The 24,189-nt window shown below is 41.2% G+C and overlaps 2 protein-coding genes across 4 annotated transcripts; both read right to left on the bottom strand.

The window, feature by feature from the left end:
* Positions 1-182: 182 nt before the first annotated feature.
* gkap1 (G kinase anchoring protein 1) lies at positions 183-11,427 on the bottom strand. 2 transcript variants are annotated; one of them, XM_078250875.1, is made up of 12 exons: positions 11,352-11,427; positions 10,696-10,952; positions 9,277-9,435; positions 8,788-8,865; positions 7,193-7,331; positions 5,266-5,294; positions 4,916-5,074; positions 2,361-2,447; positions 2,087-2,150; positions 1,902-1,972; positions 1,720-1,797; positions 183-688 (listed from the first exon to the last, which is right to left on the bottom strand). In XM_078250875.1, exons 2-12 carry the CDS (start codon positions 10,930-10,932, stop codon positions 647-649), a joined length of 1,143 nt encoding a protein of 380 aa, XP_078107001.1. In that variant the 5' UTR covers positions 10,933-10,952; positions 11,352-11,427; the 3' UTR covers positions 183-646. The 2 variants fall into 2 exon arrangements, with proteins under 2 accessions (XP_078107001.1, XP_078107000.1); XM_078250874.1 differs by lacking the exon at positions 183-688 and adding an exon at positions 783-974.
* A 217-nt stretch (positions 11,428-11,644) lies between these two features.
* Positions 11,645-24,007, bottom strand: LOC144518302 (kinesin-like protein KIF27). 2 transcript variants are annotated; one of them, XM_078250872.1, is made up of 15 exons: positions 23,435-24,007; positions 22,827-23,027; positions 21,202-22,202; positions 20,685-20,828; positions 20,356-20,553; positions 19,996-20,192; positions 17,555-17,676; positions 17,283-17,414; positions 16,225-16,436; positions 15,628-15,672; positions 15,225-15,395; positions 14,892-15,083; positions 14,517-14,744; positions 13,739-13,937; positions 11,645-13,612 (listed from the first exon to the last, which is right to left on the bottom strand). In XM_078250872.1, exons 1-15 carry the CDS (start codon positions 23,730-23,732, stop codon positions 13,005-13,007), a joined length of 3,948 nt encoding a protein of 1,315 aa, XP_078106998.1. In that variant the 5' UTR covers positions 23,733-24,007; the 3' UTR covers positions 11,645-13,004. The 2 variants fall into 2 exon arrangements, with proteins under 2 accessions (XP_078106998.1, XP_078106999.1); XM_078250873.1 differs by having other exon boundaries at positions 20,377-20,553.
* Positions 24,008-24,189: the final 182 nt, after the last annotated feature.

Here is a 24,189-nt window from a genome sequence, read left to right as displayed (position 1 = left end):
GAACTTTTTAAAATGCCCTTGCACATTAAAACATATTTTCACAGCGTTACAAATAATATTATCCAAAATTCTCAAAAGTGGTTGCACTATGGGTCCAGCAGCCAAATTATAATCTCCATCTTTTCTGCATTTCGGCTTCATTTTCTAAAATGTTGACATTTATGACAATATACAAAAAAGGGGAAACTGAAAACGTTTTTATTTACTTAACTGTGAGAAAGAAAAGAAACAAAAACATACATGTCAAGTTCTGTCATTTTGGCATTAAAACCCAAACAAAGAACAGGCACAGAGTATTCAACAGTAGGCCTACTATGAATGCTTGTGCCTGCAGAGGGCAGCACATTGTGCCAAGCCACCATTTCAACACAAAGTTTAAACTTAACCTTTTTTAAAAGCTTCTTTAATCCTTGTTCAGCTGTGTAATACATCCTGCTGCCTCTGGAGTGTATTCTCTGTGTGTGTCTGTGGTGTCTGTGTTTGTGTAATTAAGGGGGCATGCATTATATGCTGACATTGAGTCCAAGCTAAAGAAAAAAAAAAAAAAATAAGGAAGAAGAACCCTGATTATGATCAGTTGTGTTTTTCTTAATTTGTTCATTAGTTTATTTGATTTTGCTTTTAAGGTCTTTATCATTTGGGACATTCATAGATCCATCTCCGAGCCCTTCCGCCCTTTCTTGTTTCCCTGCCAACCAGAAAAGCCCAGAAAGTACACAATTATTTGTTAGTACAACAACATATATACTGACCTAATTCAAGTTATAGGTCAATAAAATTACATAGTGAAAAAAAAAAAAAGAAAAAAAAAGTTAAAAGTCTCTGAACTGAAACTCCGCTTACTTATACTCTGACCTTAGCTGGGTATAGTGATAAACTGAATTACACTTGTATTACTGTATTTCTGTGCTGGGATTTACTTACACTGCAACTTCTCTCACTTCACCTGACTTACTGGCTGTTTTTTGTCTCTTCTACAGAAAGGGAAAGAAGGAGCATGCATGCACACACACCCACGGATGTACACACGTGAACATCAGCTAGGCAATCACACCCTCACAATGGATCATGTGGCATATCACAGAGTAAGATGTACAACAGCATTTTGTCTCTTTAAAGCACAGTTCAGACCAAAGATTTGTGACGAGACGAAACGGTTTCAGAATGTTGGAAGGAAACGTTGCAGTAGTGCGAACTGGGTCGTCTCAGCTCGACTCAAGCTGGCTGATGGTGTCGCTCGTGACTCTGCTTGTCAAGTCGCCAGTGCCTGGTTTTACAATGTAAGGCACGTCACTTGTTTCAACAGCCAATCAGCTCATAACAAAGTCAGCTGTTATTGTTTTCCTAAACCCAACCCGTCCGCTGTATACGGCATAGACATACACAAGGATAGCCTAAAAGGCGTACAGATAATACGCCACTTGGCTTTAGAAAGTGGCGTGTGTGTTTACGCGAAGTCATGTCACGTTGGAATGGAGGTACAGAGAGTCGTTGCTATGGAGACGGTACACCGTCTCCTTGCAATAGGTGTAAACTGGCAGGTTTCAGAACCGGCACATTGCAAGTAGTTGCAAGTTTCAACTCATCTTGTTGCAAACCTTTGGTCTGAACTGGGCTTAAAACTCAACACTTGAATCTGAGTCCACGTCTTCCTTGTTACGGTGACATTACGACACACTAATCAGAAGTAAAAAAGTGAGTGATTAATTGAACTCTCACCTGATGTTTTGGTTGTTCTGACTGCAGACCTTTGACTTTTGACCTTTCTTGTTCCAGGGCAGCGTGTAGTGACGCTACCTAAATAAATAAAAAATTCAAATAATTATTCAAATGCACCTAAATGTACAAATATCTCACGCAAACATGTCCCTCTTTCATAATCTTTACCGACCATAACGCACCTGTAATGACAGTTCTTCTTTTATGTGTAGTAGCTCTTCTACCTGTAGAAGGAGTTCCGCTTTATCTTTCACTGAAGGAGACAAACATAAAACATCAGACAGATCGTATTGAATCTTCACTGGGAAAGAAAAGGACAGAAGGAAAAGGAAAGAGGGCTATTTAGTGTAATCTTGGTTCAACTCACTCTCTCCCTGCTGGAGCATCTTAAGCAGCTGGGAATTTCTTGTTTTTACATCTCTGTATTTCCCCTGGAGAGTTGAGAAGTAAGCATTTTTGACTGACAAAATCCGCTCTATATATATATATATATATATATATATATATATATATATATATATATATATATATATATATATATATATATATATAAAAAAACACAAATAGATATTTCTTAGCATTTTTTTGGCTGATCAGGGTGAAATTATAAAATGATGGGGAAACTGCTTTTGACTGCTGACCTCCCACTGTGAGATGTTCTTCTTTAGCTTATCAATTTCCTGGTCCTTCTTCTCCAGATCGTATTTCAGCTGCTCTGCTCGGGGGTCCTAACAGGAAGGACAGGTAGAAAAGAGCAAGTCAAGACAAATGTATACTTTCCCCCGCTGAAGATATTTGCTAAGTAAGGAAACACAATGTGTTTATTAAATCACTGAAAAATGTAGAGACACTGCTGTATGGGCAGACTGAACAGATGTAAACGTCAGGTGTGAAATGGCAAGGGAAAGAAGTGGGCCGTGTATTCTTAGGAATAATTCAACAAAATGTAGTAGAAAGGCCAAAAATTCTCCGTACAATAAAACTATTCACCTTCACCCAAATGTCCAGTAAGTCACGGTTTTCTCTCAGTAAGTTTCCTGCATACATGTGTGATGTGAACCTTTACGCCATGATGATGGGTTAAGTTAAATAAGTAAATGTAAAGCTATAGTGCGTAGTTTCTGCCACCCCCATGAGGAATTCTAAGTAATGACAACAAAACTGTTGGCGTGCCCACATGATACAAGTCTTCCGTGATCGCGCACAGCCCCCACCGCCCCCTTCACACAGTTGCTAGTAGCTAAGGAGGACACAGAGGATTAAAAAAAACATGGACTCTTTAGAAGAGTTTCTGTGTGGGAAAGTCACCGGACAACACAATCTTCTGAACATAGCCATACTAGGGCTGTTGGAACGAATACCGAAATTCGAATATGATTCGAATAGTAAAAAAATCAATACTATTCGAATGCTGAAATTACTAATCGAATGTGACTTCTTTTTTTTTTAATATAAATATACGTTATATATAATAAACGTTGTCGTATGAACAATAACTTAGCGGGAGTGAGAAACACAAGGCATTGTGAGGTCTAAGCTAACGTTACGTACCAAGTAATGTTAGTACACGGGGGAGTGACAGGCTGTGGCTGGAAATCGTAAGAAGGACGGGAAATAGTTTTAACATGACTTTAAAATCGACAACCACCGAGCCAAAATGCTTAGGTTATCAATAGTTAGCTCATTCTGGTTTCCTAACTGCGTCGCGAGGTATAGTAACGTTAGCTTAGCTGGGAGAAAAGCTTGAAAGTTGATGTTAACTGCCCTACAACTGTCAGTTAGCTTCCACGTCATATATTACCTTCTCACAGCTGTATTCTCAGTAACGTGACAATCTGCTGGAAACAGTTTGCTTATAAAGCACTAAAATAGTAGTAACAGCACCGTTTGGCTTGGTTATTAATGCAGTTAGCATCGTTTGTTACTTACCTAGTTTATGACAAATCGTTTCGGCTGCGCTTCCTAACATGATATCATTGTGCTAACCGAGCACCGTTATGCCGCCTTCACACTGGCAGTTGAAATCAGCTCCGATACGGCTTCGAAACGACCGGAAGTCATTCATTTCCTATGGAGATTCGCAGACCGCATGCGAATGGGTCCGAACGAGTGCGGTGCGAAAGAAATCATGTCAGTTGGTCATCCGGATGCGTTCAAAAAATGTTAACTCTTGCGAAAGGCTACGGACGGTTCCTATCCGACAATTCCAGCGGAAGTTAGCGTTGCTATGGTACTGATAAACAAACCTGCTAATGCTAATTGGTTAGCTAGCAACAGACATCGAACTATTGACATTATACCGCTATATCATCACATTTAACCGACGTGACATGTCAACGTCCTGGGCAACTTTTCTCCACGCAGCAGCCTTTCTATTTATATCTGTATAAGAGAGGTCATAGAGAATCGTACATTCAGACACTTATCAGTCGTTCTAGTCTCTCTGACATTTTTGTGAGTCGCTTCCGAAGCTTTTGAACGGTGTAGTACGACATCCGCTGGGGGCGTATTGCGGAGCTGATTTCAACTGCCAGTGTGAAGGCGGCATTAGCCTTTACAACAGAGCCACTTCACTACACTACACTTGTTAGATAACGTTTCATTACAGAGTTCTCTGTTGATTTGTGTTTGTCGCTGTGTGCTCATGGTGGAAAATGAATGTAAACAAAGTTGTGTGCAGGTCGCCTCAAGGCCAGGCTAATGTTAGACGTCCCTCTAGGGGACATAACGTGTAACAACAACCACATGCTTATAGTGGCATTGACAATGCATGAGCCAGAAAAAATATCAAATGGAATTCGAATAGTATTATAGAGGAAGATTGACAGCTCTAAGTCATACTGAGAAATACAGAGTGTTGTGTGGAGCTGATAGTCTTAATTAGCTTTGTAGTTTATTTGGCAAGGGCTTGAATGTAACTGCCGTTCATTAATATCAAAAAGTTATGCACTAAAGCTTTAAGAAATATTACCAAAAGAATTTGAGGTGAAAAGTACAGTCACCTTTGACTGTAGAATTTTAAATTGCATTGCTGATCGGTTCTTTTTGTGATGTGCCAGATTAAAAAATGTAAATGCAAATAAAATTACAATACGCGCAAGACTTGTTCATGTACTATAGATACCTGAGGCATAATATACACAGAGGGATGACCAATAGTTTGTTCACGTATGTGTGTTTCCGCACGTCTACTTACCCGTTCGTGTTCTGTTGAGGTGACTTCTTGTCCGTGACTGTTGGTGTACTGCTCCCGTCTCTTCTCCTGTTGGACAATCCGAGTGACGTCATCCTCGAGCTTGTTAAAAAAACGCTCCTCCTGCCCAATTCTCAACGCTACGTTAGCCACTCTGCCGTCCTGGATGGGAGTGAGGTCAGTGTTTCAAAAGGGATATGCCTCATCATACATGATATTTAACCCCAATCCAACACATGCATATTATTGACGGGTAACTTAAATATTTATTCTATATTCATATACAATAACTAATGTTCCGCTGTTTACGATTGGAGTTAAGAAAAATAACGATGCTCAGGGACTTTGCTCACCTCTTTTTCTTGTTTCTTACTCAAATGCTCTGCAAAGACACAAAGTACATAGACATAAATATTATTCAATCAATCCATTTTTTTTATTTGACACATGAAATTGTAGGAGGTACAATTCCAGTGAAATGTAACCCATCAGCTCCTTGTGCTTGATTCGCCTATTGTATGTTCAACAAACCACGCAAAGCCTTGTGGTGCTGTTCGGTGCTGTCTGCATACCAGGCAGTGATGCTCCCCATCAGGACTAGGGCTGGGCGATATGGACCAAAAGTCATATATCAGTATTTTTCGGCTGAATGGTGATACACGATTATATATATATATATATATATATATCTCTCTATCTATCTATCTATCTATCTATCGGTATTTTTTCACAAAGTGGGCTAAAGTTCAGTTGTAAGTCAAAGCCACTTGTGAGATGTAACAAACACTTTTAGTAAAACAGACTGTCATCAAAATAAAATGCGAAGACTGTTTGAAAATATACAGCTGCAACACACAAAAATGAAAAATGATCTGAAATAAATAGCCTATATTAATTAAAAAAAAGGCCTGTCTCTGAAAAAGGTCTTTCAGTTGTTTTCCACAACATGAACAGACAAAGGGGGGGAGAGAGAGAAAGGGAGGGAGGGAGAGCGATGGACTAAATGTTTATGATACAAAAACTTTCTTTGACCATAAAGCGGATTGTTACTGTACAGTTCTCCAGTTTATCAGTGAAGTGTCTGAACTACACTGCAGACTGGATTCTCTACTCACAGAGTGACGGCTCACTCATTATGAACAGGTCCGGCGTGCGTTGAATCATCGTCGTTACAAACCTCTCTTCTTTCCTGTCTGCGGAAACACTGGTAAAAATACAGGTTTTCCTCTCATGAGTGGCTCAAAATAAACAGCAGTTTATTTTGTTACGCATGAGAGGAAAAACTGGGCGTAGTTCCTTGCCTGCTTCTTCCCAAAGTCTACTATCATCGCTTTAGTCTTGCTGACGTTCATTAGTAGGTTGTTGTCCTGACACCAGCAGGTCAGGTCCTCTACTTATTTCAGGTAGGCCTTTTTACTGTCGTCTGATCAGGCCCACCACAGCTATGTCGTCAGCAAACTTAATGATGGTGTTGGAGTTGAAAGTGGCTACTAGGGCTGGGTACTGAATTCAATACTTTTTAGGCACTAAACAAATATTTTTGAACGATACCCAGCCCTAGTGGCTACACAAACGTGTGTGTACAGGGACTACTGCCGGGGACTAAAAACACAGCCCTGGGGTGCTCCGGTGTTAAGGATGAGGGTGGAAGAGGTGTGTCCACCCACCCTAACCACATTGGGTCTTCCTGTCAGGAAGTCAAGGATCCACATGCACAGTGAGGTGTTGAATCCCAGGTCCTTCAGCTTTGTGATGAGCCTGGGGGGGTGAACTATGGTGTTAAATGCTAAACTGTAGTCAATAAACAGCAATCTCACATAGCTTCCTTTCTTTTCCAGGGGAGATGGTGTGGTCTGGAGGATGTGTGCTATGGCGTCTTCTGTTGATCGGTTGGGACGGTAAGCAAACTATAATGGGTCCACTGTGCTGGGTAGTGAGGAGCATATGTAATCCTTGATCCATTTCATGACTACGGAGGTGAGTGCCACTTGGCAGGAGTCGATCAGGCAGACTGGTCGTTTTCTTGGGCACGGGAATGATGATGGGACTTCTTGAAGCACATGGACATGAATTGTGAACACCGGCGCCAGTCAGCACACAGTCTGAGGACCCCACCCACTGATACTGTTAGGTCCTGCAGCTTTCTTGGTGTTCACATGCTTGAAAACCCTCCTGATGTCATGCTCAGAAAAGGATTCTGGGAGCCTGTTGAGCTACAGACTGCAGCACACAAGATCATAGAGTGATGGCTTTTGAAACTGATCAATACGTTTCTCTCACCTGCACTGCCTTCAGCCTGGAAGTCCTGGAGTGAAACTGTCTTTTTGTCTTTTGCCTGCTGATTCTTCTTTTTGTCCTTCTTCCCTCCGCCCTCTTTTCCTCCTGGTGCCTTCTGTGAGGATGCGTTTGTGTTGTTGAGCTGAGTGAAAGTAGATTAATTTGACTTTATTTTAGAATTAAGGTTCATAACTTCTAATAACTATTCATAACAAAGATATTAAATATGACTTTAAAATAAAACTGAATTCAACCTCCATTTCTGGCTAAAAGCATTTAGAGGAATATAATGTGGACTGAAATTATTAGGACAGTGATGTGTTCTTCATTGCTTTTGCTTTACTGGTGGTGTGTTTACATCTATGTTGGGTGAACAGTGTACAACTTCAAATTAAAGTCAGCCGTTTTACATCATAGTCCTTGTTTAATTAAAAAAGTAATAGACTGGAGAACAGGCTGAAACAAAACCGTTGTTATACTTAAAACTGTGCTGTGCAAAGGCAGACAGTTTAATTTGGTGAACACTAAGGTCTGTTTTTAGTGTTGCTATTTTCTCTTCTATTTATTTCTACAGCCACTGAAACAGAAGATCCAAAGAAAGCTGCAAAAGGAGCTGAAAAGTTTTTTGGTATAATATATCCAACATCTATTTTGAATTATTTTGTGGCACCTGCCTAACTGTTCAATGTGCAAGCATGAAGTGGACATAAGATAAAACAATGCAGTATATTTTCTTGTACCTTTAAAAATCTCTGACCAGTGTGTCAGAGGCAAAACAACTTGAGTAAAAGTGAAAAAACAGCAGTAAGCGAGACTTTGTGCTGTAGTGTCTTTTCTTATAAAATTGGATTCAGCTGAATTTCAAATAATGAGTTTACGAGAGTGATGATTTAGCATATTCACAATGACTTGACTTTTACGAGGAAACCTTGCCATTTCAAACATAGGAACTAGGGGGGATAATCACACGTTTTATCACGATGCGATATATCGGTTCTATGAACAACAATACAATATTTACTGATATCACAAAGTCTGCCATGATATGATTTCGATGCAATTTAATTCAGTTGCCTGCTACCGATACGAGACGATACATAAGCCCATTTAACACAATCGGTTATATTACATAATTACAAAAGGCAACTAAAATATGATTTGACAATTTCATTACTAAGCGCTTCCAGACATTTAAATAATTAAAACCAAACAACTCTTTTTAATAAACAGAATAAATACAAAGAGGGAATTTCAAAATAAAAGGTGCCAATATGTATCAATATTTTTTTCACAGCAAAATGAATGCACATTGGGCTAACATTGATATTCTTTGGATATCGATATACATCTCATATAAAAAATGTATGCAAAAATCACATATACTGTATATGTAATACAATATTATTGCTAAGCCCTAGTGCACATCAATACAGAGAGGGTTGTCAAAACCTCCCCAGACAAGTCAAGAGTCCAAATTTGCAGATATGTCTGACAACTGTACCCTGTATCCCCCGCTCAAATTTGCAAAGAGAGGTATATGTGTGTGTGTGTGTGTGTGTGTGTGTGTGTGTGTGTGTGTGTGTGTGTGTGTAATTTACCGGTTTGTTTTGTTCATACTCCAGTTTACTTAGAATCAAGGCTTTTTCCAAGTCAGCCTCATAAAGCTCAGAGGTTATCTACAGAGGGATGAGAAAGAACACCCTTTTGAGACAAATAATTTGTACAGTCTGTAAGGACAGACATGAACAGTTTGAAATGCAGTTATATCAGGGAAAGACAATATACTACAACATGCCATGCATCTGCTCTTTCCTAATACCTGTAACAAAGCAGGATTTGGAGCACTTACTTCCTCCAACAAGTTTCCAGTAACAGGTGAAGAAAAGGTGTCACGTTTAGTACTTGTATCTAAAATCTGTTAATCACTTCTAAAAGTGCTTCAGACATAACCAGAACTCAACATGAACAGCTCTACTAAAACAGCTGGAAGTAATAGGGCTTCCTGAAGGGCACGTCAATTATAAAGAGAACATTATCTACAGTATGGCTCACTAGCTCACACATTTATTGTTGTTGCCGTCTCTTACTTGCTCATCCCTTTGCTTCCACTGCTGCCACCCTTCTGAAGGTATAGGGTGGTCCCCTGATGCAGGACTGAGAAGTTCACCGGCTATTCCTGACAGGGTCATAGAGGGAGGCGGGGCACAAGACTTCTGAGGAATCTTCTTGAAGGCCAGATTACGTAACTGATAGAGAGATATGAGATTCATTCAAAACACTGACTCTTGTTAAGACCACTATTGCTACAACTATGAACAGTACCTTGCTCTAGTGTTAGATGAAGAGACCATCACCATGTGTGTGCTTGAACAGATGCAACTGCCCCCCAAACTTAAAATGTTCAGAGCCTCCTGCTCACGAAACTTGATCCAGTCAGCCTTACTGTTCATCAGGTGGTGCTTTGCAAACTGTACCCAGAATAGGATCTGCTGCGGGGGAATTTTGTTACTTTGGTCCTGTTCTCTGATGACCTAGAATCTGTCACAACTGTGTGCACTTTCAATGTGTTCTGTCTATGCGTGGGTTAGTGGTTCTTTGCATATGCGTTTTAACGGGGCTGCAATTTACAATTATGTTCGTTGTTGGTTAATCTGACAATTATTTTCTCCACTAATCGATGATTTATCTAACATTATTAAGTGTCAAAAAATTGTGATAATTTTTTTTTTTTTCATTTTCCCAGATTCCAAGGTGTGGTGGCCTTGTTTTTTTCAGACCATAAGTCTAAAAGGTCAAAGATATTTAGTTTAAAATTATATAAATTTATAAAATTATATATAAAACAAAGGCAGCAAATCCTCAAATTAGAGAAGCTGAAACCAGAGAATACATTGACATTTCTGCTTAAAAAAATGACTTTCAAGATTAGTTGGCTATCACAATAGTTGCAGGTTTCTTTTCTGTTGACCGACTAATCGACTTATTGACTATCAGCTCTAAATTTTAATGTAAAGCATATTGACTTTACATGTTATAACGTGATATAAATACAATTGCCTTGCACAGGGTCCATTTGATCATCTTTGACAAAAGATGTAGCTATACATATCTTGACATTTTTACAAATGCAAATAGTAGCTTTATTTTCTCTGTTTAATATCATAGATTACATATATGGGGAATTCTGGTGTTGCTTTAGCTAGCCTAAATAAGCAGTTGGTGATGCGTCTTATCAAGCAGTAAAAACGTCCTTGCATGTGTAATTGAATTGCCAACACTTGTTCTAAATAACTAAGAGCAAAACAAAACAAAGAACACATTCTGGTGTCTGCTGCGGTGCACCTGGCACCACCCTCTGTAGTTTCAGTAGAAGTGAAACAACAGAGGAGCACAACTACAAGTCATCATGTCTATCACAAAACGGAAGCCATGTATGCACCCTAACAACCTAATTATAACACAGATATGTATGGAGTAGAGGGTCGTGAGATACTCCTGCCAATCACCTCATTTGCCTCAGTCTGCTGCTGTTCCTTCTTCTTCTTTTTCTTGTCTTTCTTCTTGTCGTTGCACTGAGCTGCTTTCCCCCCGGCCGCGCCTGCCTTCCCTTGTCGGGGCTTCGGTCCGGTTTTGGTGGTGGTCTTTCCCGCATCGGAGGCGTCGGAGTCCGAATCCGAGTCTATCTGGAGCAAGGCGAAGCGGGAGGCGGTGGTGGGGACGGTGATCATTGCAGACGATGCCATTTCGAAAAGGGTAACGTTAACTGATGACAAAAGGAGACAAGAAAATATAGTTAGGATAACTTGTTAGCGTTTAGTCGCAACCTATTTTCGAGAAAAAAAATACTATATATCTGCCAGCCGCTTTGTTTAAATCAACAGCTTGCACGGTTTAATCCTAACAGTCGTGATGATAAATGTAATGTGATTTGAACCGCACCGATGCTAGCAGTCTGGCTGCTAGCATTAACGTTACATAGCAGTAAGTTAACCTAGCTAAGTGTAGCCAGTTTCGTTAGCTTCTAAACAAGTGCAAAAGTAGCGATGCATGATAGTCAAACACACATTAATGACCTCACGTTAATCTTTAGTTTTTAATATACGTGCTGACTTGTTTTGAAGAGACAATACTAACAAGAAAAGTTTCTAAAGAATACTTTCACCTGTTCGTGAAGGTGCTGTCCGTTACTGTTGGTTTGCTATCAGCAATTGCTTGAGTACGGCAGCCCGTGGTGCCAAAAAGGATAAAACCGATCGCCCTTTCGCTGTAAAGTACCTGTTATTAACAAAGAAACGGAAACGTGTTGCTTTTTTTGGAAATAAAAGTACAACAGCTTTAAGCAATGTGTCTTATTGTTCACCTAATTTACTGCATATAATATAGACAGGGATGCACAGTTTTGGCTCCATGGGTTAATCTGTCCCGTGGTAAGGAATGAGCCCACACAACAAAATAGTAAGATATGTATATTAAGTAAGTTTAATGCATTGGACTGTAATAAGAGTCATCCATATAAAATTATTTACACAGCAATCAACATACAACTAATAGTACATAGTGCACACGGTAAGAAAACAAATTTGTATCAAAAAATAAAATGCATAAAAAGCACTATATTAGCTTTATATTACTTCTGTAGTGCAAAAAAACATATTGTATCCAGTGGCCATTTGAAGTGCTAGACAATGCTGATAACTCAAGGTGTAGGACAAAGCACCTTTCTTTACAAGGCAGGCACTATTTGATTACATTTTACAACAGGTTGATGAATATGTTTTCTTTAATTTATTGTATCTTTTAAACTAATAGTGAAAGACTAAAAAAGGGGGAGAATCAATTTAGTGGATGCAGTTAGTGAGAACCATAAGGTGAGCTACTATGTTATGACAGCAGAAATACTATTAAACATGTGCTGGTTTTTGCATGAAATACCCCATTGTCACACAATGTACATACGTTTTAAAAACTTGTTTTATGTCTTTATCTAGGAGAAGAGCTTGAAACTTAAGATGCAAAAGAAAAATGGAATGTAGAGTGTTGTATTTGGGTGTGGCAAGAGCTGAGACAAAAATCTGTAATCACAAAATGGGAAGTTTCACTCTATTTTCAAGTTTAAAAACACTGCCATGTTAATGGAAATGTCTCTATATCTATATGTGACATTTGTCAAGGCCATTCTGTTGTCATGACAACCCTGGCCTTTCTTCTCTTATTGAATGGCAAAACTCCACAACATTCAGCATGGCCTGGATCTGGGAAATCTGTGACCACCAAGGAAGACGGATAAATAGGACGGAGGACAGTGCAATGGCAAGAGACTGAACTGGTTCACCACATTTCAGTCACTTTCTTGTCCTCCCGTCATAAACTCTGCAGTTCTCATTTCACGTGGTTTCACTATTTTGTGGCATTACATCGACAGCAGTATAGGTATGTTTAACAAAGGACAACTTATAAAGAAAAACTGAGAACAAAACTTGTTCAACCTAACACACATTCTTCTCATTCTTTAGTATATTGTGAATATGGACATGCATAATTCATTTATAAATATACACCAGTATTTTCATTATATGAAGTAATTGAATGGGTTTCTGGGTGCTTCTCACTGACTTCAAAGCCCTGCAAAGTCCTTAAAATTTCCAACAAATACATGAACATTTTCACAAGATACTTAAGATGAGGGGATTTTTCATTCATATTCAATGAGTTTTTGTCATTGGTTATTCATAACACACGTTTTCCTTTGTTTACTAGCACCCAACTGGAATCTGATGTACACACTGCCAAGTGACTCATATGTACCATGATAACATCATCTGTCAGTATTTCTGGGCACTTCTATGGAGTCCTCTAGTATTGACTCTGTGCTGGTATCCACAACTGACCATCGCATTCTTGTGGCAGAACTACAGAGCTGCAAGTCAGCTGGAGAGATCTGTCTCAGCTCTCTGCGACACAAACGGACTGGTGTCATCTCTAAACTTTCCCCGGAGTGACCGGCCCCACTTTCACTCCTCCCGTGGGACTGTGTGTGTGTCTGGTTGTATTCGGGCATTTTTGTCAATTTGCGTGCCTGGAGGTCAGAAGATGAGGAGGGACAGGGGGTTTGGTGTGCATGTCTCTTTAATGTCTTTTTGTCCGTTTGCTCATCTTGCATCTTTTTGTATGTTGTTGTGTTAAGTGTCTGTACCTCTTCAGTGTGCATCTGGGGTTCGTTTGCACTTGCGTGTATCTGCACATTGTGTTTTTTTCTGTGCTCCTGTGTTTGTGAGGGCTCATTGAGGGGGTGTAGAGAGTCACTGACAAGCTCTTTGAGTTTCTTTTTAAGCTGCCGGCTGGAGCTTTTGTAGAAAAAAAGCTCTTTCTCCAGATGCTCCAGTCTGTATTCGATAGCCTGCTGTGCCTCTCCTGAGCCACCCTCTAAACACACACACACACACACACACAGACAAATATATTCAATTTGTGTATAAATATTATGGAGAGGGATAGGACAAAAGGTTTCACGTTTAAATGGCTTCGTCCAGGCTGTCCTGCTTTCCTCACCTTTAAGTTTCTGCAGCAGTAGCTGGATGTTGTTCTGGTGATCTTGGTGCTGCTGGGTCAGCCTGCGGTCTGCATCCAGGGTCATGCGCTGCATGGCTACCTCCATCTCCCTCAGCACCACCTCTTGCTCTCCAGCATGAAGCTCCAGCTCTTCACAACGCAAACGCAAATGGCGCTCCATCTCTCGAAGACAAACAACCTTTTACCAGAGGATGATAAAGGTGGGAGGGAGCCAGAGAACAGTGCAGAGAAACGCTTATCATTACACATATTATAACAAAGATATTCGCTGTACCTTTGTTTACTCTCATACCGGCAAAGAAAAATCAAGGACAGAGGAAAACAGTTAGGAGGGAGTTCATCATGGTGCAAACACACATTCTGGAGAGAAGTTAAAACAGTCCATGATGGCATTAAGATGTATCAGCTGGTAAGATGAAGGGCACATTAGGGAAGCAGAGGGAAGGAGGATGTATAATTTAATTAGCATTACAAGCTCATCACCTGGAGAGAGACACAAGCGAGGGTAAATAACGGAGGAAGAGAAAAGGAGAAACCAGCTTAAACAGAAAGAGAAGAAGTCAGCGTTCAGTTGCAATGCACACATGGAATTTACTTGCAAATGTGAAAAAATAGGAAAGGAAAGGGAATTCAGAGTAAAGGAAGTGAAGACGGACAACATTCACTGGTAAAGAAACTTGAATGGAGATCATGTAGGACTTTGTATGCAGAGTTGAATGTTTCATGTATCCATATGTGAGCAGGCCTTTTATTTTACCTTGTTGAAATATTTGATGAGCAGCTCCGACGTCTCAGGTGGTGATAGCCTCTTCAGCTTCCTGATGACATCACAGAGTTGGGCGGGTTCAGTGCTTTGCGACTGATGCGAAGAGTAGTCTGTGATTAGCAACTTCCTCTGTTTGTCATGGATTGAGTGGTTTTTAAACTCCAGGGCTGCGTCCAGAGCTTCAATAGCTTCCTCCAGCTGAAGCAGGGAATGCTCCTCCTACATCAAGACACAAATGAAAGTGCACAAAATAAAAAAAAAAGATGCACACCGATGAACAATAAACAACATGACATAACGTCCTGTGCAATACAGTACATACATCATGTATTTCATACACACATACAATGTTCTGGTTTTTCTGACCTCCACAGTGAGCACTCTGTTGTCCTTCAGCTGGCTGTCCAGAGTGTCTCTCCTCTTTTTAAGCATGTCTCTCTCTTTCTCCAGTTCCTCCATGGGGACTCCTCCGGTCTGCCTCACACTGCTGCTGCTCTGCAGCTGCTCCTCCAGAGTCTCCAACCTCACCGACACACGCATCAGGTCTTGACTCAGAGCCTGAAAAGTCATTGATTCAATAATACGCATTGACCTAATCCATATGTGTCATTGCTAAACAGACTTGTCACAATATTTGCTAAATCTAGTAAAAACTCAACATAATATCACACCGAAGCACCACCACGTATACAGGCTGACCTGGCTGGAGCGTAGCATCTTGATCTCCAGTTTGTTCTTCTGTTGCAGACAGGCCTCTCGGCGCAGGAGCACTTCCTCTTTCCTCCGCAGCTCCTCCTCCAGCTCCTGCAGCTCTGCTCTCTTCTGAAACACCTCCTCCTCTGCCTCCTCCAGCCAAATACAGTCATGCAGCTACGGTGACGACAAGGAGGAGCGAGGAGTATGAGGAGGGAAAAAAGGAGTGGGAGAGGGGGAAAGGGTAGAGGAGGAAGGAGATGACAGCAAAATTAGAATAAGAAGACAATGACACAGATAGGAACTTGAAAAGACAAAATACAAAAGAAAAGCCTTTAAAATGGCTATTTTGAAAGGAGGAAAAGCAAAACAAACTTTTACTGCTTCTGGATTTAATAACAATGTTTACCGTTTCCTTGATTTTGCACACAGTCAAATCTCCTGCCCTCTGCTCCTATAAACCAAAACACAGATCATGTTTACTCAAAGGAGGCGTTCATTATTTACCCATGCTGAGTCAGTTTTGCATTTCCCAACGAAACTAACTCAACTCGGACCTAGATCAGGGTTAGTAATAGTTTAGTCAAACTGATCTTAAAATGAGACCCGCTTTATATTTAAACCCAAGATGAACCAACTTTAATTAACTTCAAATAAAAAGGTAGGTGTTAAAGATCCCTGACAAAACACATAGAGCCATCAAAAAAGTTATTTTTTAATATCTTTTTACACAGTGTGGCTACAGTATTGCTTCTCCACAAAGTGTACTAGCTTAACTGGCCGTGGGTAATGATCATACATACAACTGTTAAACTTTTTCTTCTTGTGAAATTGTTCATTTTTCATCAACCACAAAAAAAAAAAAGTTTAATCTTGGATCAACAGTGCTGTCATAGAGGTTTACACAAGTGTGAACTAAAGCTAATATGTTTATCCTTTTCCCTATTTCACTGCCTATACAATGGGTTTGATTGGGTTACTTGCTTAATCAATCTGTAAAACTAACCCCATTTTGGTCAACCTCTTTGTTGTTGTTGGTCTCTCTCTGCTGTCTGAGGCTGCTCTGAAGCTGTGCTCTCTGCAGTCTCATGTGCTGCAGGCTGCGGTACACCTCTGCACGGACCTGCTGGCTCTGCATGGAAAGTCTTGCCAACACATCAACTGTTGTGCCATCACCACTGTGCCTGCCATGTCTTTCCACTGCTTGGGTCTCTTTGTCTATCAGACGAATACACATATTTAGAGATGCAAATATTGGTTGAAATTAGAGAGAACACATACAAATGTATTGTCAAAGGTTTTGAAACTATTATGTTGATTCACTGGTGTACAAAGGCCCAGTTGATCCAAGGTGAATCAGAATTAGCCTGCCCATGGTAAACAGTACAGGATTCTAATCCAAACAGGTTTTGAAGAGACTTAAAATCTGTATTTTCTCTCTTTTTGCTCCTTTGCGTAGACCTTGGTTCAGAGGGCCTCTAGCTGCAACAGCATTATTTCCAAACCTGAAAATCATTGATATTTTTCATACTTTTGGTCCTACTGATGGTTCACCAATTGTCTCTGAGGACATCATTTTAGAGATATGCTGTCTTCTGTCCTCTGTGCTCTTTGTCAGTTACTGAACTAACCTTAGGCTGAGAGAGACCTTGTATTTTAACACATATTGATACACGGATGATGATATTACTGATTTGCATGATTGCTTGTGTTATGAGAATACTGCCGGTTGCAATTTTGTGGTTATTGGCATTCCATACCGGTAAAAGGCATTTAATCTCACTCATCCCAGGTGTGCTACTGCTTGCCATGAATCCTTAATCCTTAATTAATCCTGAGAACCTAGTTGATGGGTGGTGAGGTTGCATAGTAGTCTAAGTAACTCAATCCGAGATGAAGTATTTGTGAAAAGTGAAATAGCACCAAACCAATAGTAGCGGTACTTCATTGCACAGTGGCCTAGACTCCTAACAGTGCCCAGATTGACACTTGCGTTTCAGATTCTGGAGTACATCAGAACCAGCTCACAACAGGAATACACAGTATGTATTTATATAAACACACCAGTTTTGTCAAGCTTTTTGATGAGCTCCTCTTTCATGCTCATGTTGACTGACAGTTCTTGGATCCTTCTCTGAGTAACGCAGGCTCTTAGTCTCGGCTTCCTCATATGCTTGCCGTGGGTTTCCTTAGTCCCTGAGAAAAAATAGCAACTGACTATATGAAAAGGAAAAAACTTCTTTGATATAAAATAACTCCTTGGAATGTCACAGAAGATACAAAAGGACAAAGAAACAAAAGACTGTAAAATAAAGTAAAATACATGTAATTTATACCTGTGACTCGCTGAGGCTGTTGTACTACTGGATCTCCATTAGATGTTTGGTCTAGTCCAGAGTTCTTCTCTTTCAGAGTTAATTTATTCTGCCGGCTGGTCCATGTTCGGTTTAAAGAACACCTGGAGTAATGTCACAATATTTGAGAGGCAGATAATTTTAGATTAACTCACTGCTGTGAGGAAAAACAGATTGTCAGAAAAAATATTATTACTGTGTGAAATTTAGGTCAAGCACTTTTTGTATTTCTGCGGCGCACAGCACACCAGCATTACACTTGGAAACAGAGTTGTATTAGAAGGGGAAAACTGTTATAGATTAACAATGTATGTTAGAGCCTGGCCTTATTAATGGACAAACACGTTAGCTCCTTTCATCTTCTTTCAAAGCAGTGTGCTCCCTGCTACATCTTCACATTGCACCCCCCAGGGATGTCACATCTCCTTTATGCCCAAGAATTTGCATTGCATAAATTGGGAGGCTGTGAGGAACTCTAAAGGCCCAGACACACAGAGCCGACGGCCAAACGTCGGCAGAAAAGGCAGTTGGGCTGATCAGTCTCCCCAAATTAGTCAAAAAAGTGCCTCGGAACACACCAAAGCGACGAGACGTGATACCTCTCCATAACAGCAGGCAGCGCTAATCTGTATTGTCGCCCAAAAATGAAAACCGGCAGCTGATTGGATGAACGTACGGTGGCCCTGAAGTGCAAATCACAACAGCAAATAGAAAAACGCAACAGCAAATCATAAAACACAACGGCAAATAGGAAAACACAACGGCAAATATGAAAACACGACAGCAAATAGGAAAACATGACAGCAAATAGGAAAACACGACAGCAAATATGAAAACACAACAGCAAATAGGAAAACACGACAGCAAATAGGAAAACACAACGGCAAATATGAAAACACGACAGCAAATATGAAAGGAAAACACGACAGCAAATATGAAAACACAACAGCAAATATGAAAACACGACATCAAATAGGAAAACACGACAGCAAATATGAAAACACGACATCAAATAGGAAAACACGACGGCAAATACGAAAACAAAACGGTAATAATTTCTACCTTCCTGTTAAAAGACAGACAGTCCGTCTGTCCAATCAGGAGGGTCCATCCTCTACTAGATAGGCCCTACCTTTTTCGGTAGAAGTTAATGCCGTTGTGTTTTCATATTTGCTGAAGTGTTTTCAAATTTGCTGTCGTGTTTTCATGTTTGCTGTCGTGTTTTCATGTTTGCCGTCGTGTTTTATGATTTGTTGAAGTGTTTTCCTATTTGCTGTCATGTTTTCCTATTTGCTGTCATGTTTTCCTATTTGCCGTTGTGTTTTCCTATTTGCCGTTGTGTTTTATGATTTGTTGTTGCGTTTTTCTATTTGCTGTTGTGATTTGCACTTCAGGGCCACCGTACCAATGTGTCTTGTTCAGAATACGATCTCATATTGTACTAAAATAGTTCACCGAAACGTATTTCTGAAAACATTTTAAGCGAGAACTAGGCTATGTAGTTGCTGAATCTGTCTTCATTTCAGATCAACAAAGGTCAGTTTAAAAGATTTTCGTCAGATTTTAAGAGACTCTAGTCACGCTCATCCCACTCCCCGTTTCCGGGTTAGCACTCTACCAATCAGATGGGTCATTTGAGTCCGACTGCTGGCAGTGCCCACCCCGCCGATTATACATGTAAAATCGGCCAAAATGAAGGACGACGTCCCTTGGATGGACGACGGCACGGAACACACCGAACAGACCTGAGTCACGGACCTCGCTAGACCGTCCAACGGCCGATTATCGGCTTGGTGTGTCCGGACCTTTAGACCAAGTTTTTGACTAGTTTGATCCGCACAAGGCCACAGACTGGCATGGTTACATAGAAACAGTATTTTGCAACAGATTGGTGCTCGCTGCACACATTTTACTTAATTAACTACATTGTATATACCATGTGTAATGCATTGCACTTAAATGCAGGACTAAAGTTGGAGGCTGGAGATTGAACCTTAATTATTATTATTATTATTATCAAAATTACCACAATTAAAACAGCATTTTTGCTTCCATTTAAATGAAATTCTCCTAGTTGAAATATGTATAAAAAAGGTAAAAGTCAAATGCATAAGATGTTTGTGTGATTTGTGAGAGGTGCACTAACTAAAGTGACAAGTGCTTTGTTGACCTCGTCTGAACAGGCAGGTGGCTGACAGGACAAAATGCAGTCATCCTTGACACCAGAATTGTAGTGTGTCACTGGAGTGACAAAAAAAGCCTACTACTGTGCCTCTCTTCCCACGTTGGAGCATGGAGGTCACTGCTCTACAAAGCGAGAGGAATAAACCACACCTACTCGCTGAAAATTGTATTTGTTGTAGTGAATCACTGGTGGCCTGACAAAGAAAGAACAAGTAGGCTTGTATTATACAGGCTCTCACCTAAATCCCATTTTGCCCACAAAGATATCATCCTCCTCCTCGTTCTCTTGATCCCCGTCTTTGCTCTCTGCCTGTTGTTTTATGAATGGACAGTACACCTTTTCCTTCTGCTCAATCTCAGCCATCAGGAGATGACCCCTCATTTTAAAGGCTGCCATCACCCTCTCCAGGGAATAGGCCGGGGGACTAGAGTGAATCTAAAAACACACATGCATTTGAACAGTTACATGCACAGCCATAAACATATAAATGTATGTAACAACATCGTTTAGTGCTTACTACAATCAAAGGTCAAGTGCAACTGGTATAACACACAAACTTAAAATTACACACACACCGGACACACACACACCCACACACCAAAACAGTGCAGCTACCGACCCTCCTGGGAGGTCCGTGTCCACAGCTTTGTCTGATCAGAGGGACACTGTGTGGTCTCTTGCCTGAGTCCCCAGAAGCCCCTGTTTCCACGGTTGCCGCTGAGGTTGCACCCCTAAATGTCACAAGGTCGCTGCGAAGACGATTGATGATGATCTGCTGGTCCACAAGTTGTTCAGTCTGAAAACATTCACACACAAATGTGCACACAGAAGTTTTATTTGCAGATAACATACAATACTGAAGGCATCCTTGTCCTTTTCTACTGTATTATAGACTAGAGCTTCACTCAGGACTCCTCGTCTCCTCACCTGTATACAAGTACGTTCCTTTTCTTTCTCCAAGTCCTGAAGGTGGGTTTTATTCTCTTGAAGAAGTTTCTCTATTTCTTTTTGCACCTGTCTCAGCTGTGCATCTTTCTGCTCCAATAGTTGTTCCTCTATGGCGAGAGCTTCCTGAGAGACACAGAGAGAGAGTTTTCTGTGCTTTTTCTTTACCACGACTTGTCGATTTCTTATGATAAGTTCAGAAGCCCTCTTTTTATTTTCTAAAAGTCTAATTAGCTTTATTGTCCATGTAACGAAGGCTTTTGATAGCATGATCTCCGCTTAGGCGATCAAGGACATCACAGTGGACACTTTGATTTAATAAGACGTAATCAAAAGGGAAAAACAAATGGAACTAATAACATTAAGATGGTTTGATTCCATTCAGGTGTGCCAGCATGCACAGTGTAAGGGCCCTGACTGCACTGGCACCTTAATGGAATGTAGCCTTTATTAATGTTATGTGACCTTTAATGGTATCTTTTTTACTTGTTATCATTACCTTGCATCTGTTGAGTTCTTCTCTAAGCTTTAATATGGTGAAATGGTGGGGTTGATCTCCACTCCCCTCTGAACAATCCTTCTCATAAGCTTGATGTGAGTGATTGACAGCCGTCAGTCTCTCCTGCCAATCCTGCAGCCGCTGCCTGAAAGAATGACTTGGAGTGGGGCCAGAGATATCTGCAAGCAGGGCGGCAGCTTCCTGTGCCAGGAGGCAGCACTGTGATGGTTCCTCTTGTTTCACCTTCTTATCTGGATCAGACATCATCATCTGACTGGGCTGTTTGAAGTCATCCCCCTCTCCAGCTCTTCCACCTGTCCTCACCTTTTCCATCTCTCTCTCCTTCTCTTTCAGTAGCTCTTTCAGGGTCCGTACTTCATACTCAAGCTCGCCCAGTCGAGCTTCACCAGGGTCCCAGGTTGTAGGACATGATTTAACCTCTGTATGAGTAGATATAGCTCCAGGACGGTTACGAATGTGACGAGCCTTTGATGCAAACTGCAGGACACTCAGAGTCTCAGCTACACTGTGGTGAGAGGGGCTTACACACGCCACCATCAGCGTATGGGCAGTGCCTCCCAATGAATCACGGAGAAGACGGGTGATCTTGGCATCACGGTACGGTATGTGTGCACTGTTGCAGTTGTTACCACGGCGATTTCGAGCAGGGTCAGAGAGGGCACGGATGACGTTGCCCAGTGCGAGCAGTCCTGTGTTGATATGAACAGACTCTTTGAGTCGTGTCCCAGTGTTTCCAGTTTTTCCAGCACGCTCCGAGCCTGCTAGGTCAACCAGACAGAGTTTGGAAGAGCGGACAGATTTTGAGGAGGAGTTGTTGTTGTGGCAACACTGGATAAGCTGAAGGGTGAAAATGGCGTGAGAGCGACTGGAGTGCTCGTTCATCCCTGTGGTTCCAGTGTGGCGCAGAGCATTGCCCGTCTCTAGAACACTTAGTAGCTCCTCTGCTGAGCTGACAACCATCTCTTTGGCTCCCACCACCACTGAAAACACAAACAATGATTTTTTTTTGTTTTTACACTGAGTTGCAGGGTTTCCCCCAGTGTATTGCAAGCCTGGTGGCCCACCAGGCGGAAGTATCTGAGAATTATTTTTTAATTTATTTTTAAGACGTTTTTTAAGCTTCAGTTACACTTGGGCGGCTCGGTTGTAAACTTAGCCATAGCATATTTTCAAAACTCGAGTTAGCTTTTAGCACTGACTTAATGTAGGGCCCTAAGGAATCTTTGTTTATCTTTTTTAAATTCTCAATTTTGCAATTCTGTCCATGATCATAGAAACTATTGGGCTCTACATTAATACATTAATGCAGCCATCAGTCTGTGACTGGTCCGAGCCAGGCCCTCGACAAAAAAGATACTTGCCACCGGGCTTAAAAACTTCTCTGGGGTAAACCCTTGAGATGGACTATTATTTTCCCTAGTGGGCACTAATCCAATGTACAAACTGTCCAATTCCAAACTTGACTTTCCGTGATACCTGAAATTATGTCTCATGTCCTTTTTTAGGAAATCCTATGAGCTCATTCCCTCTTATGCCATCTATGTGAAACATAATAATCACATTTTGTCACATTTGCTTGCCAGTAAAAAATACTTTTTAATTACCTGTGTTTCCCCTCTCATCCTCTCTGATGTGAAGCTCTTTGTGAATGGTGTGCAGCTCCAGCAGGTCTCGTAGTTCCTCCCTGTACAGCTCCATATACGAGACCCGCACTGTGGCTTCCACACCATCACTGTTCTTCCTCTTCTCCCCCAGCATCAAGAACACATCCTGGGCCACACGGTCAATAATTCCTCCCTCTTCATCTGAGAGAGGTTTTGAAAGGAATTAACACAAGTACACGTTGTAAAGACCAAAGAGTGAAACATGAGAAGTGACCTTTTGTGTTCTGTTCCCTAGTACATCTGTAAGGGATCACAATGGGGCAACTGCAAATTACTGCTCAGGAAAGCTTGCTTTGGCCTTCAGATGCCCACTTTGGCTTTAACACAAGACCTGAAAAACTGCCATTTTCTCATCAGACTGGCTTTTATAATACATTTCCACCCCACAATAAACAAGCTCCTGAACCCCCAAGTCAGCAGCTCCCCTCTGTCATTTTCCCCAAACAGTCTAACTACTCAGTCCATCTCTGTTCCCTAAGCAAAGCCTCTGGATCTTTCTAAACTCATTTTAGGGATGAAAATGACCACCTGTGCTCTGTACAACTTACCCAGGTGCCCCCCTCCGAGAGTATATGTCTTTCCTGACCCTGTTTGTCCATAACAGAAGATGGTGGCGTTGTAGCCGTCGACCAGGGACTCCACCAGGGGCTGAACGCAGGACTCGTACACCTCATCCTGGCTGGCTGTCGGTACAAACGCGTGGTCGAATGAGAAGAGTCGGTCTGAGCCGAGCATCACCTGTGCGGAGCCCGGCACCACCCGCACACACACCTGGTGGTTGTGGAGGACTTCTTTGGGAAGCAGTGGGCGGATACGGACCGCCACCCGGACACATACCTCGCTCATGGTGAAGTGTAACGTTACTGAGAATTACTATCGCTAATGTACTTAACGTTAACGTTAATGGAGTTTCACCTTCATCCCAGCGTCTGACAGAGTTGTGGTGACACTTTCTAATTCGAGTTCCTAAACGTGTTAGGTACGAAATAAACATGAGATAATGATTTACATTTTACCAAAAACAAACCGTGTGATATTGACTTTGTGTTTAACTGTCGTCCTTGTCCTTATTTGGCGAGTTGTAAACGTGGTCCCATCTCCGGTTTGTTGTCGCTCCTCGGTTGCCCGGGAAACCGCCGCTGCTATGCAGCAGCAGTAGAGGAAAGCAGGTGAGTCGTTCAAGAGTATTCATAGAGGGAGGACCGAGTGGTACGTGAAGGCAACAGCGCCACCCTCTGACATTATATATACGTACATCAACAACATGTAGAAACAAAACTAATCATAACCAGAATAAAAAAAG

The sequence above is a fragment of the Sander vitreus genome, chromosome 5 (genome assembly GCF_031162955.1).
Source record: "Sander vitreus isolate 19-12246 chromosome 5, sanVit1, whole genome shotgun sequence".
Classification (NCBI taxonomy): Eukaryota; Metazoa; Chordata; class Actinopteri; order Perciformes; family Percidae; genus Sander; species Sander vitreus.
Note: the sequence above shows the minus strand (reverse complement) of the source record. Positions and strands in the feature narration are given on the sequence as shown.

Coding starts and splice junctions, on each gene's coding strand:
- LOC144518302 (XM_078250872.1), bottom strand. CDS start 23,732: ATGAGCGAGGTATGTGTCCGGGTGGCGGTCCGTATCCGCCCACTGCTT. Junction 20,554..20,684: donor AGGAACGTACTTGTATACAG/GTGAGGAGACGA, acceptor GAATGTTTTCAG/ACTGAACAACTTGTGGACCA. Junction 17,415..17,554: donor ACAGCCTCAGCGAGTCACAG/GTATAAATTACA, acceptor ATTTTTTCTCAG/GGACTAAGGAAACCCACGGC.
- gkap1 (XM_078250874.1), bottom strand. CDS start 10,932: ATGGCATCGTCTGCAATGATCACCGTCCCCACCACCGCCTCCCGCTTC. Junction 5,295..7,192: donor CCAGGCTGAAGGCAGTGCAG/GTGAGAGAAACG, acceptor GTGTCTTTGCAG/AGCATTTGAGTAAGAAACAA. Junction 1,973..2,086: donor GATGCTCCAGCAGGGAGAGA/GTGAGTTGAACC, acceptor TGTCTCCTTCAG/TGAAAGATAAAGCGGAACTC.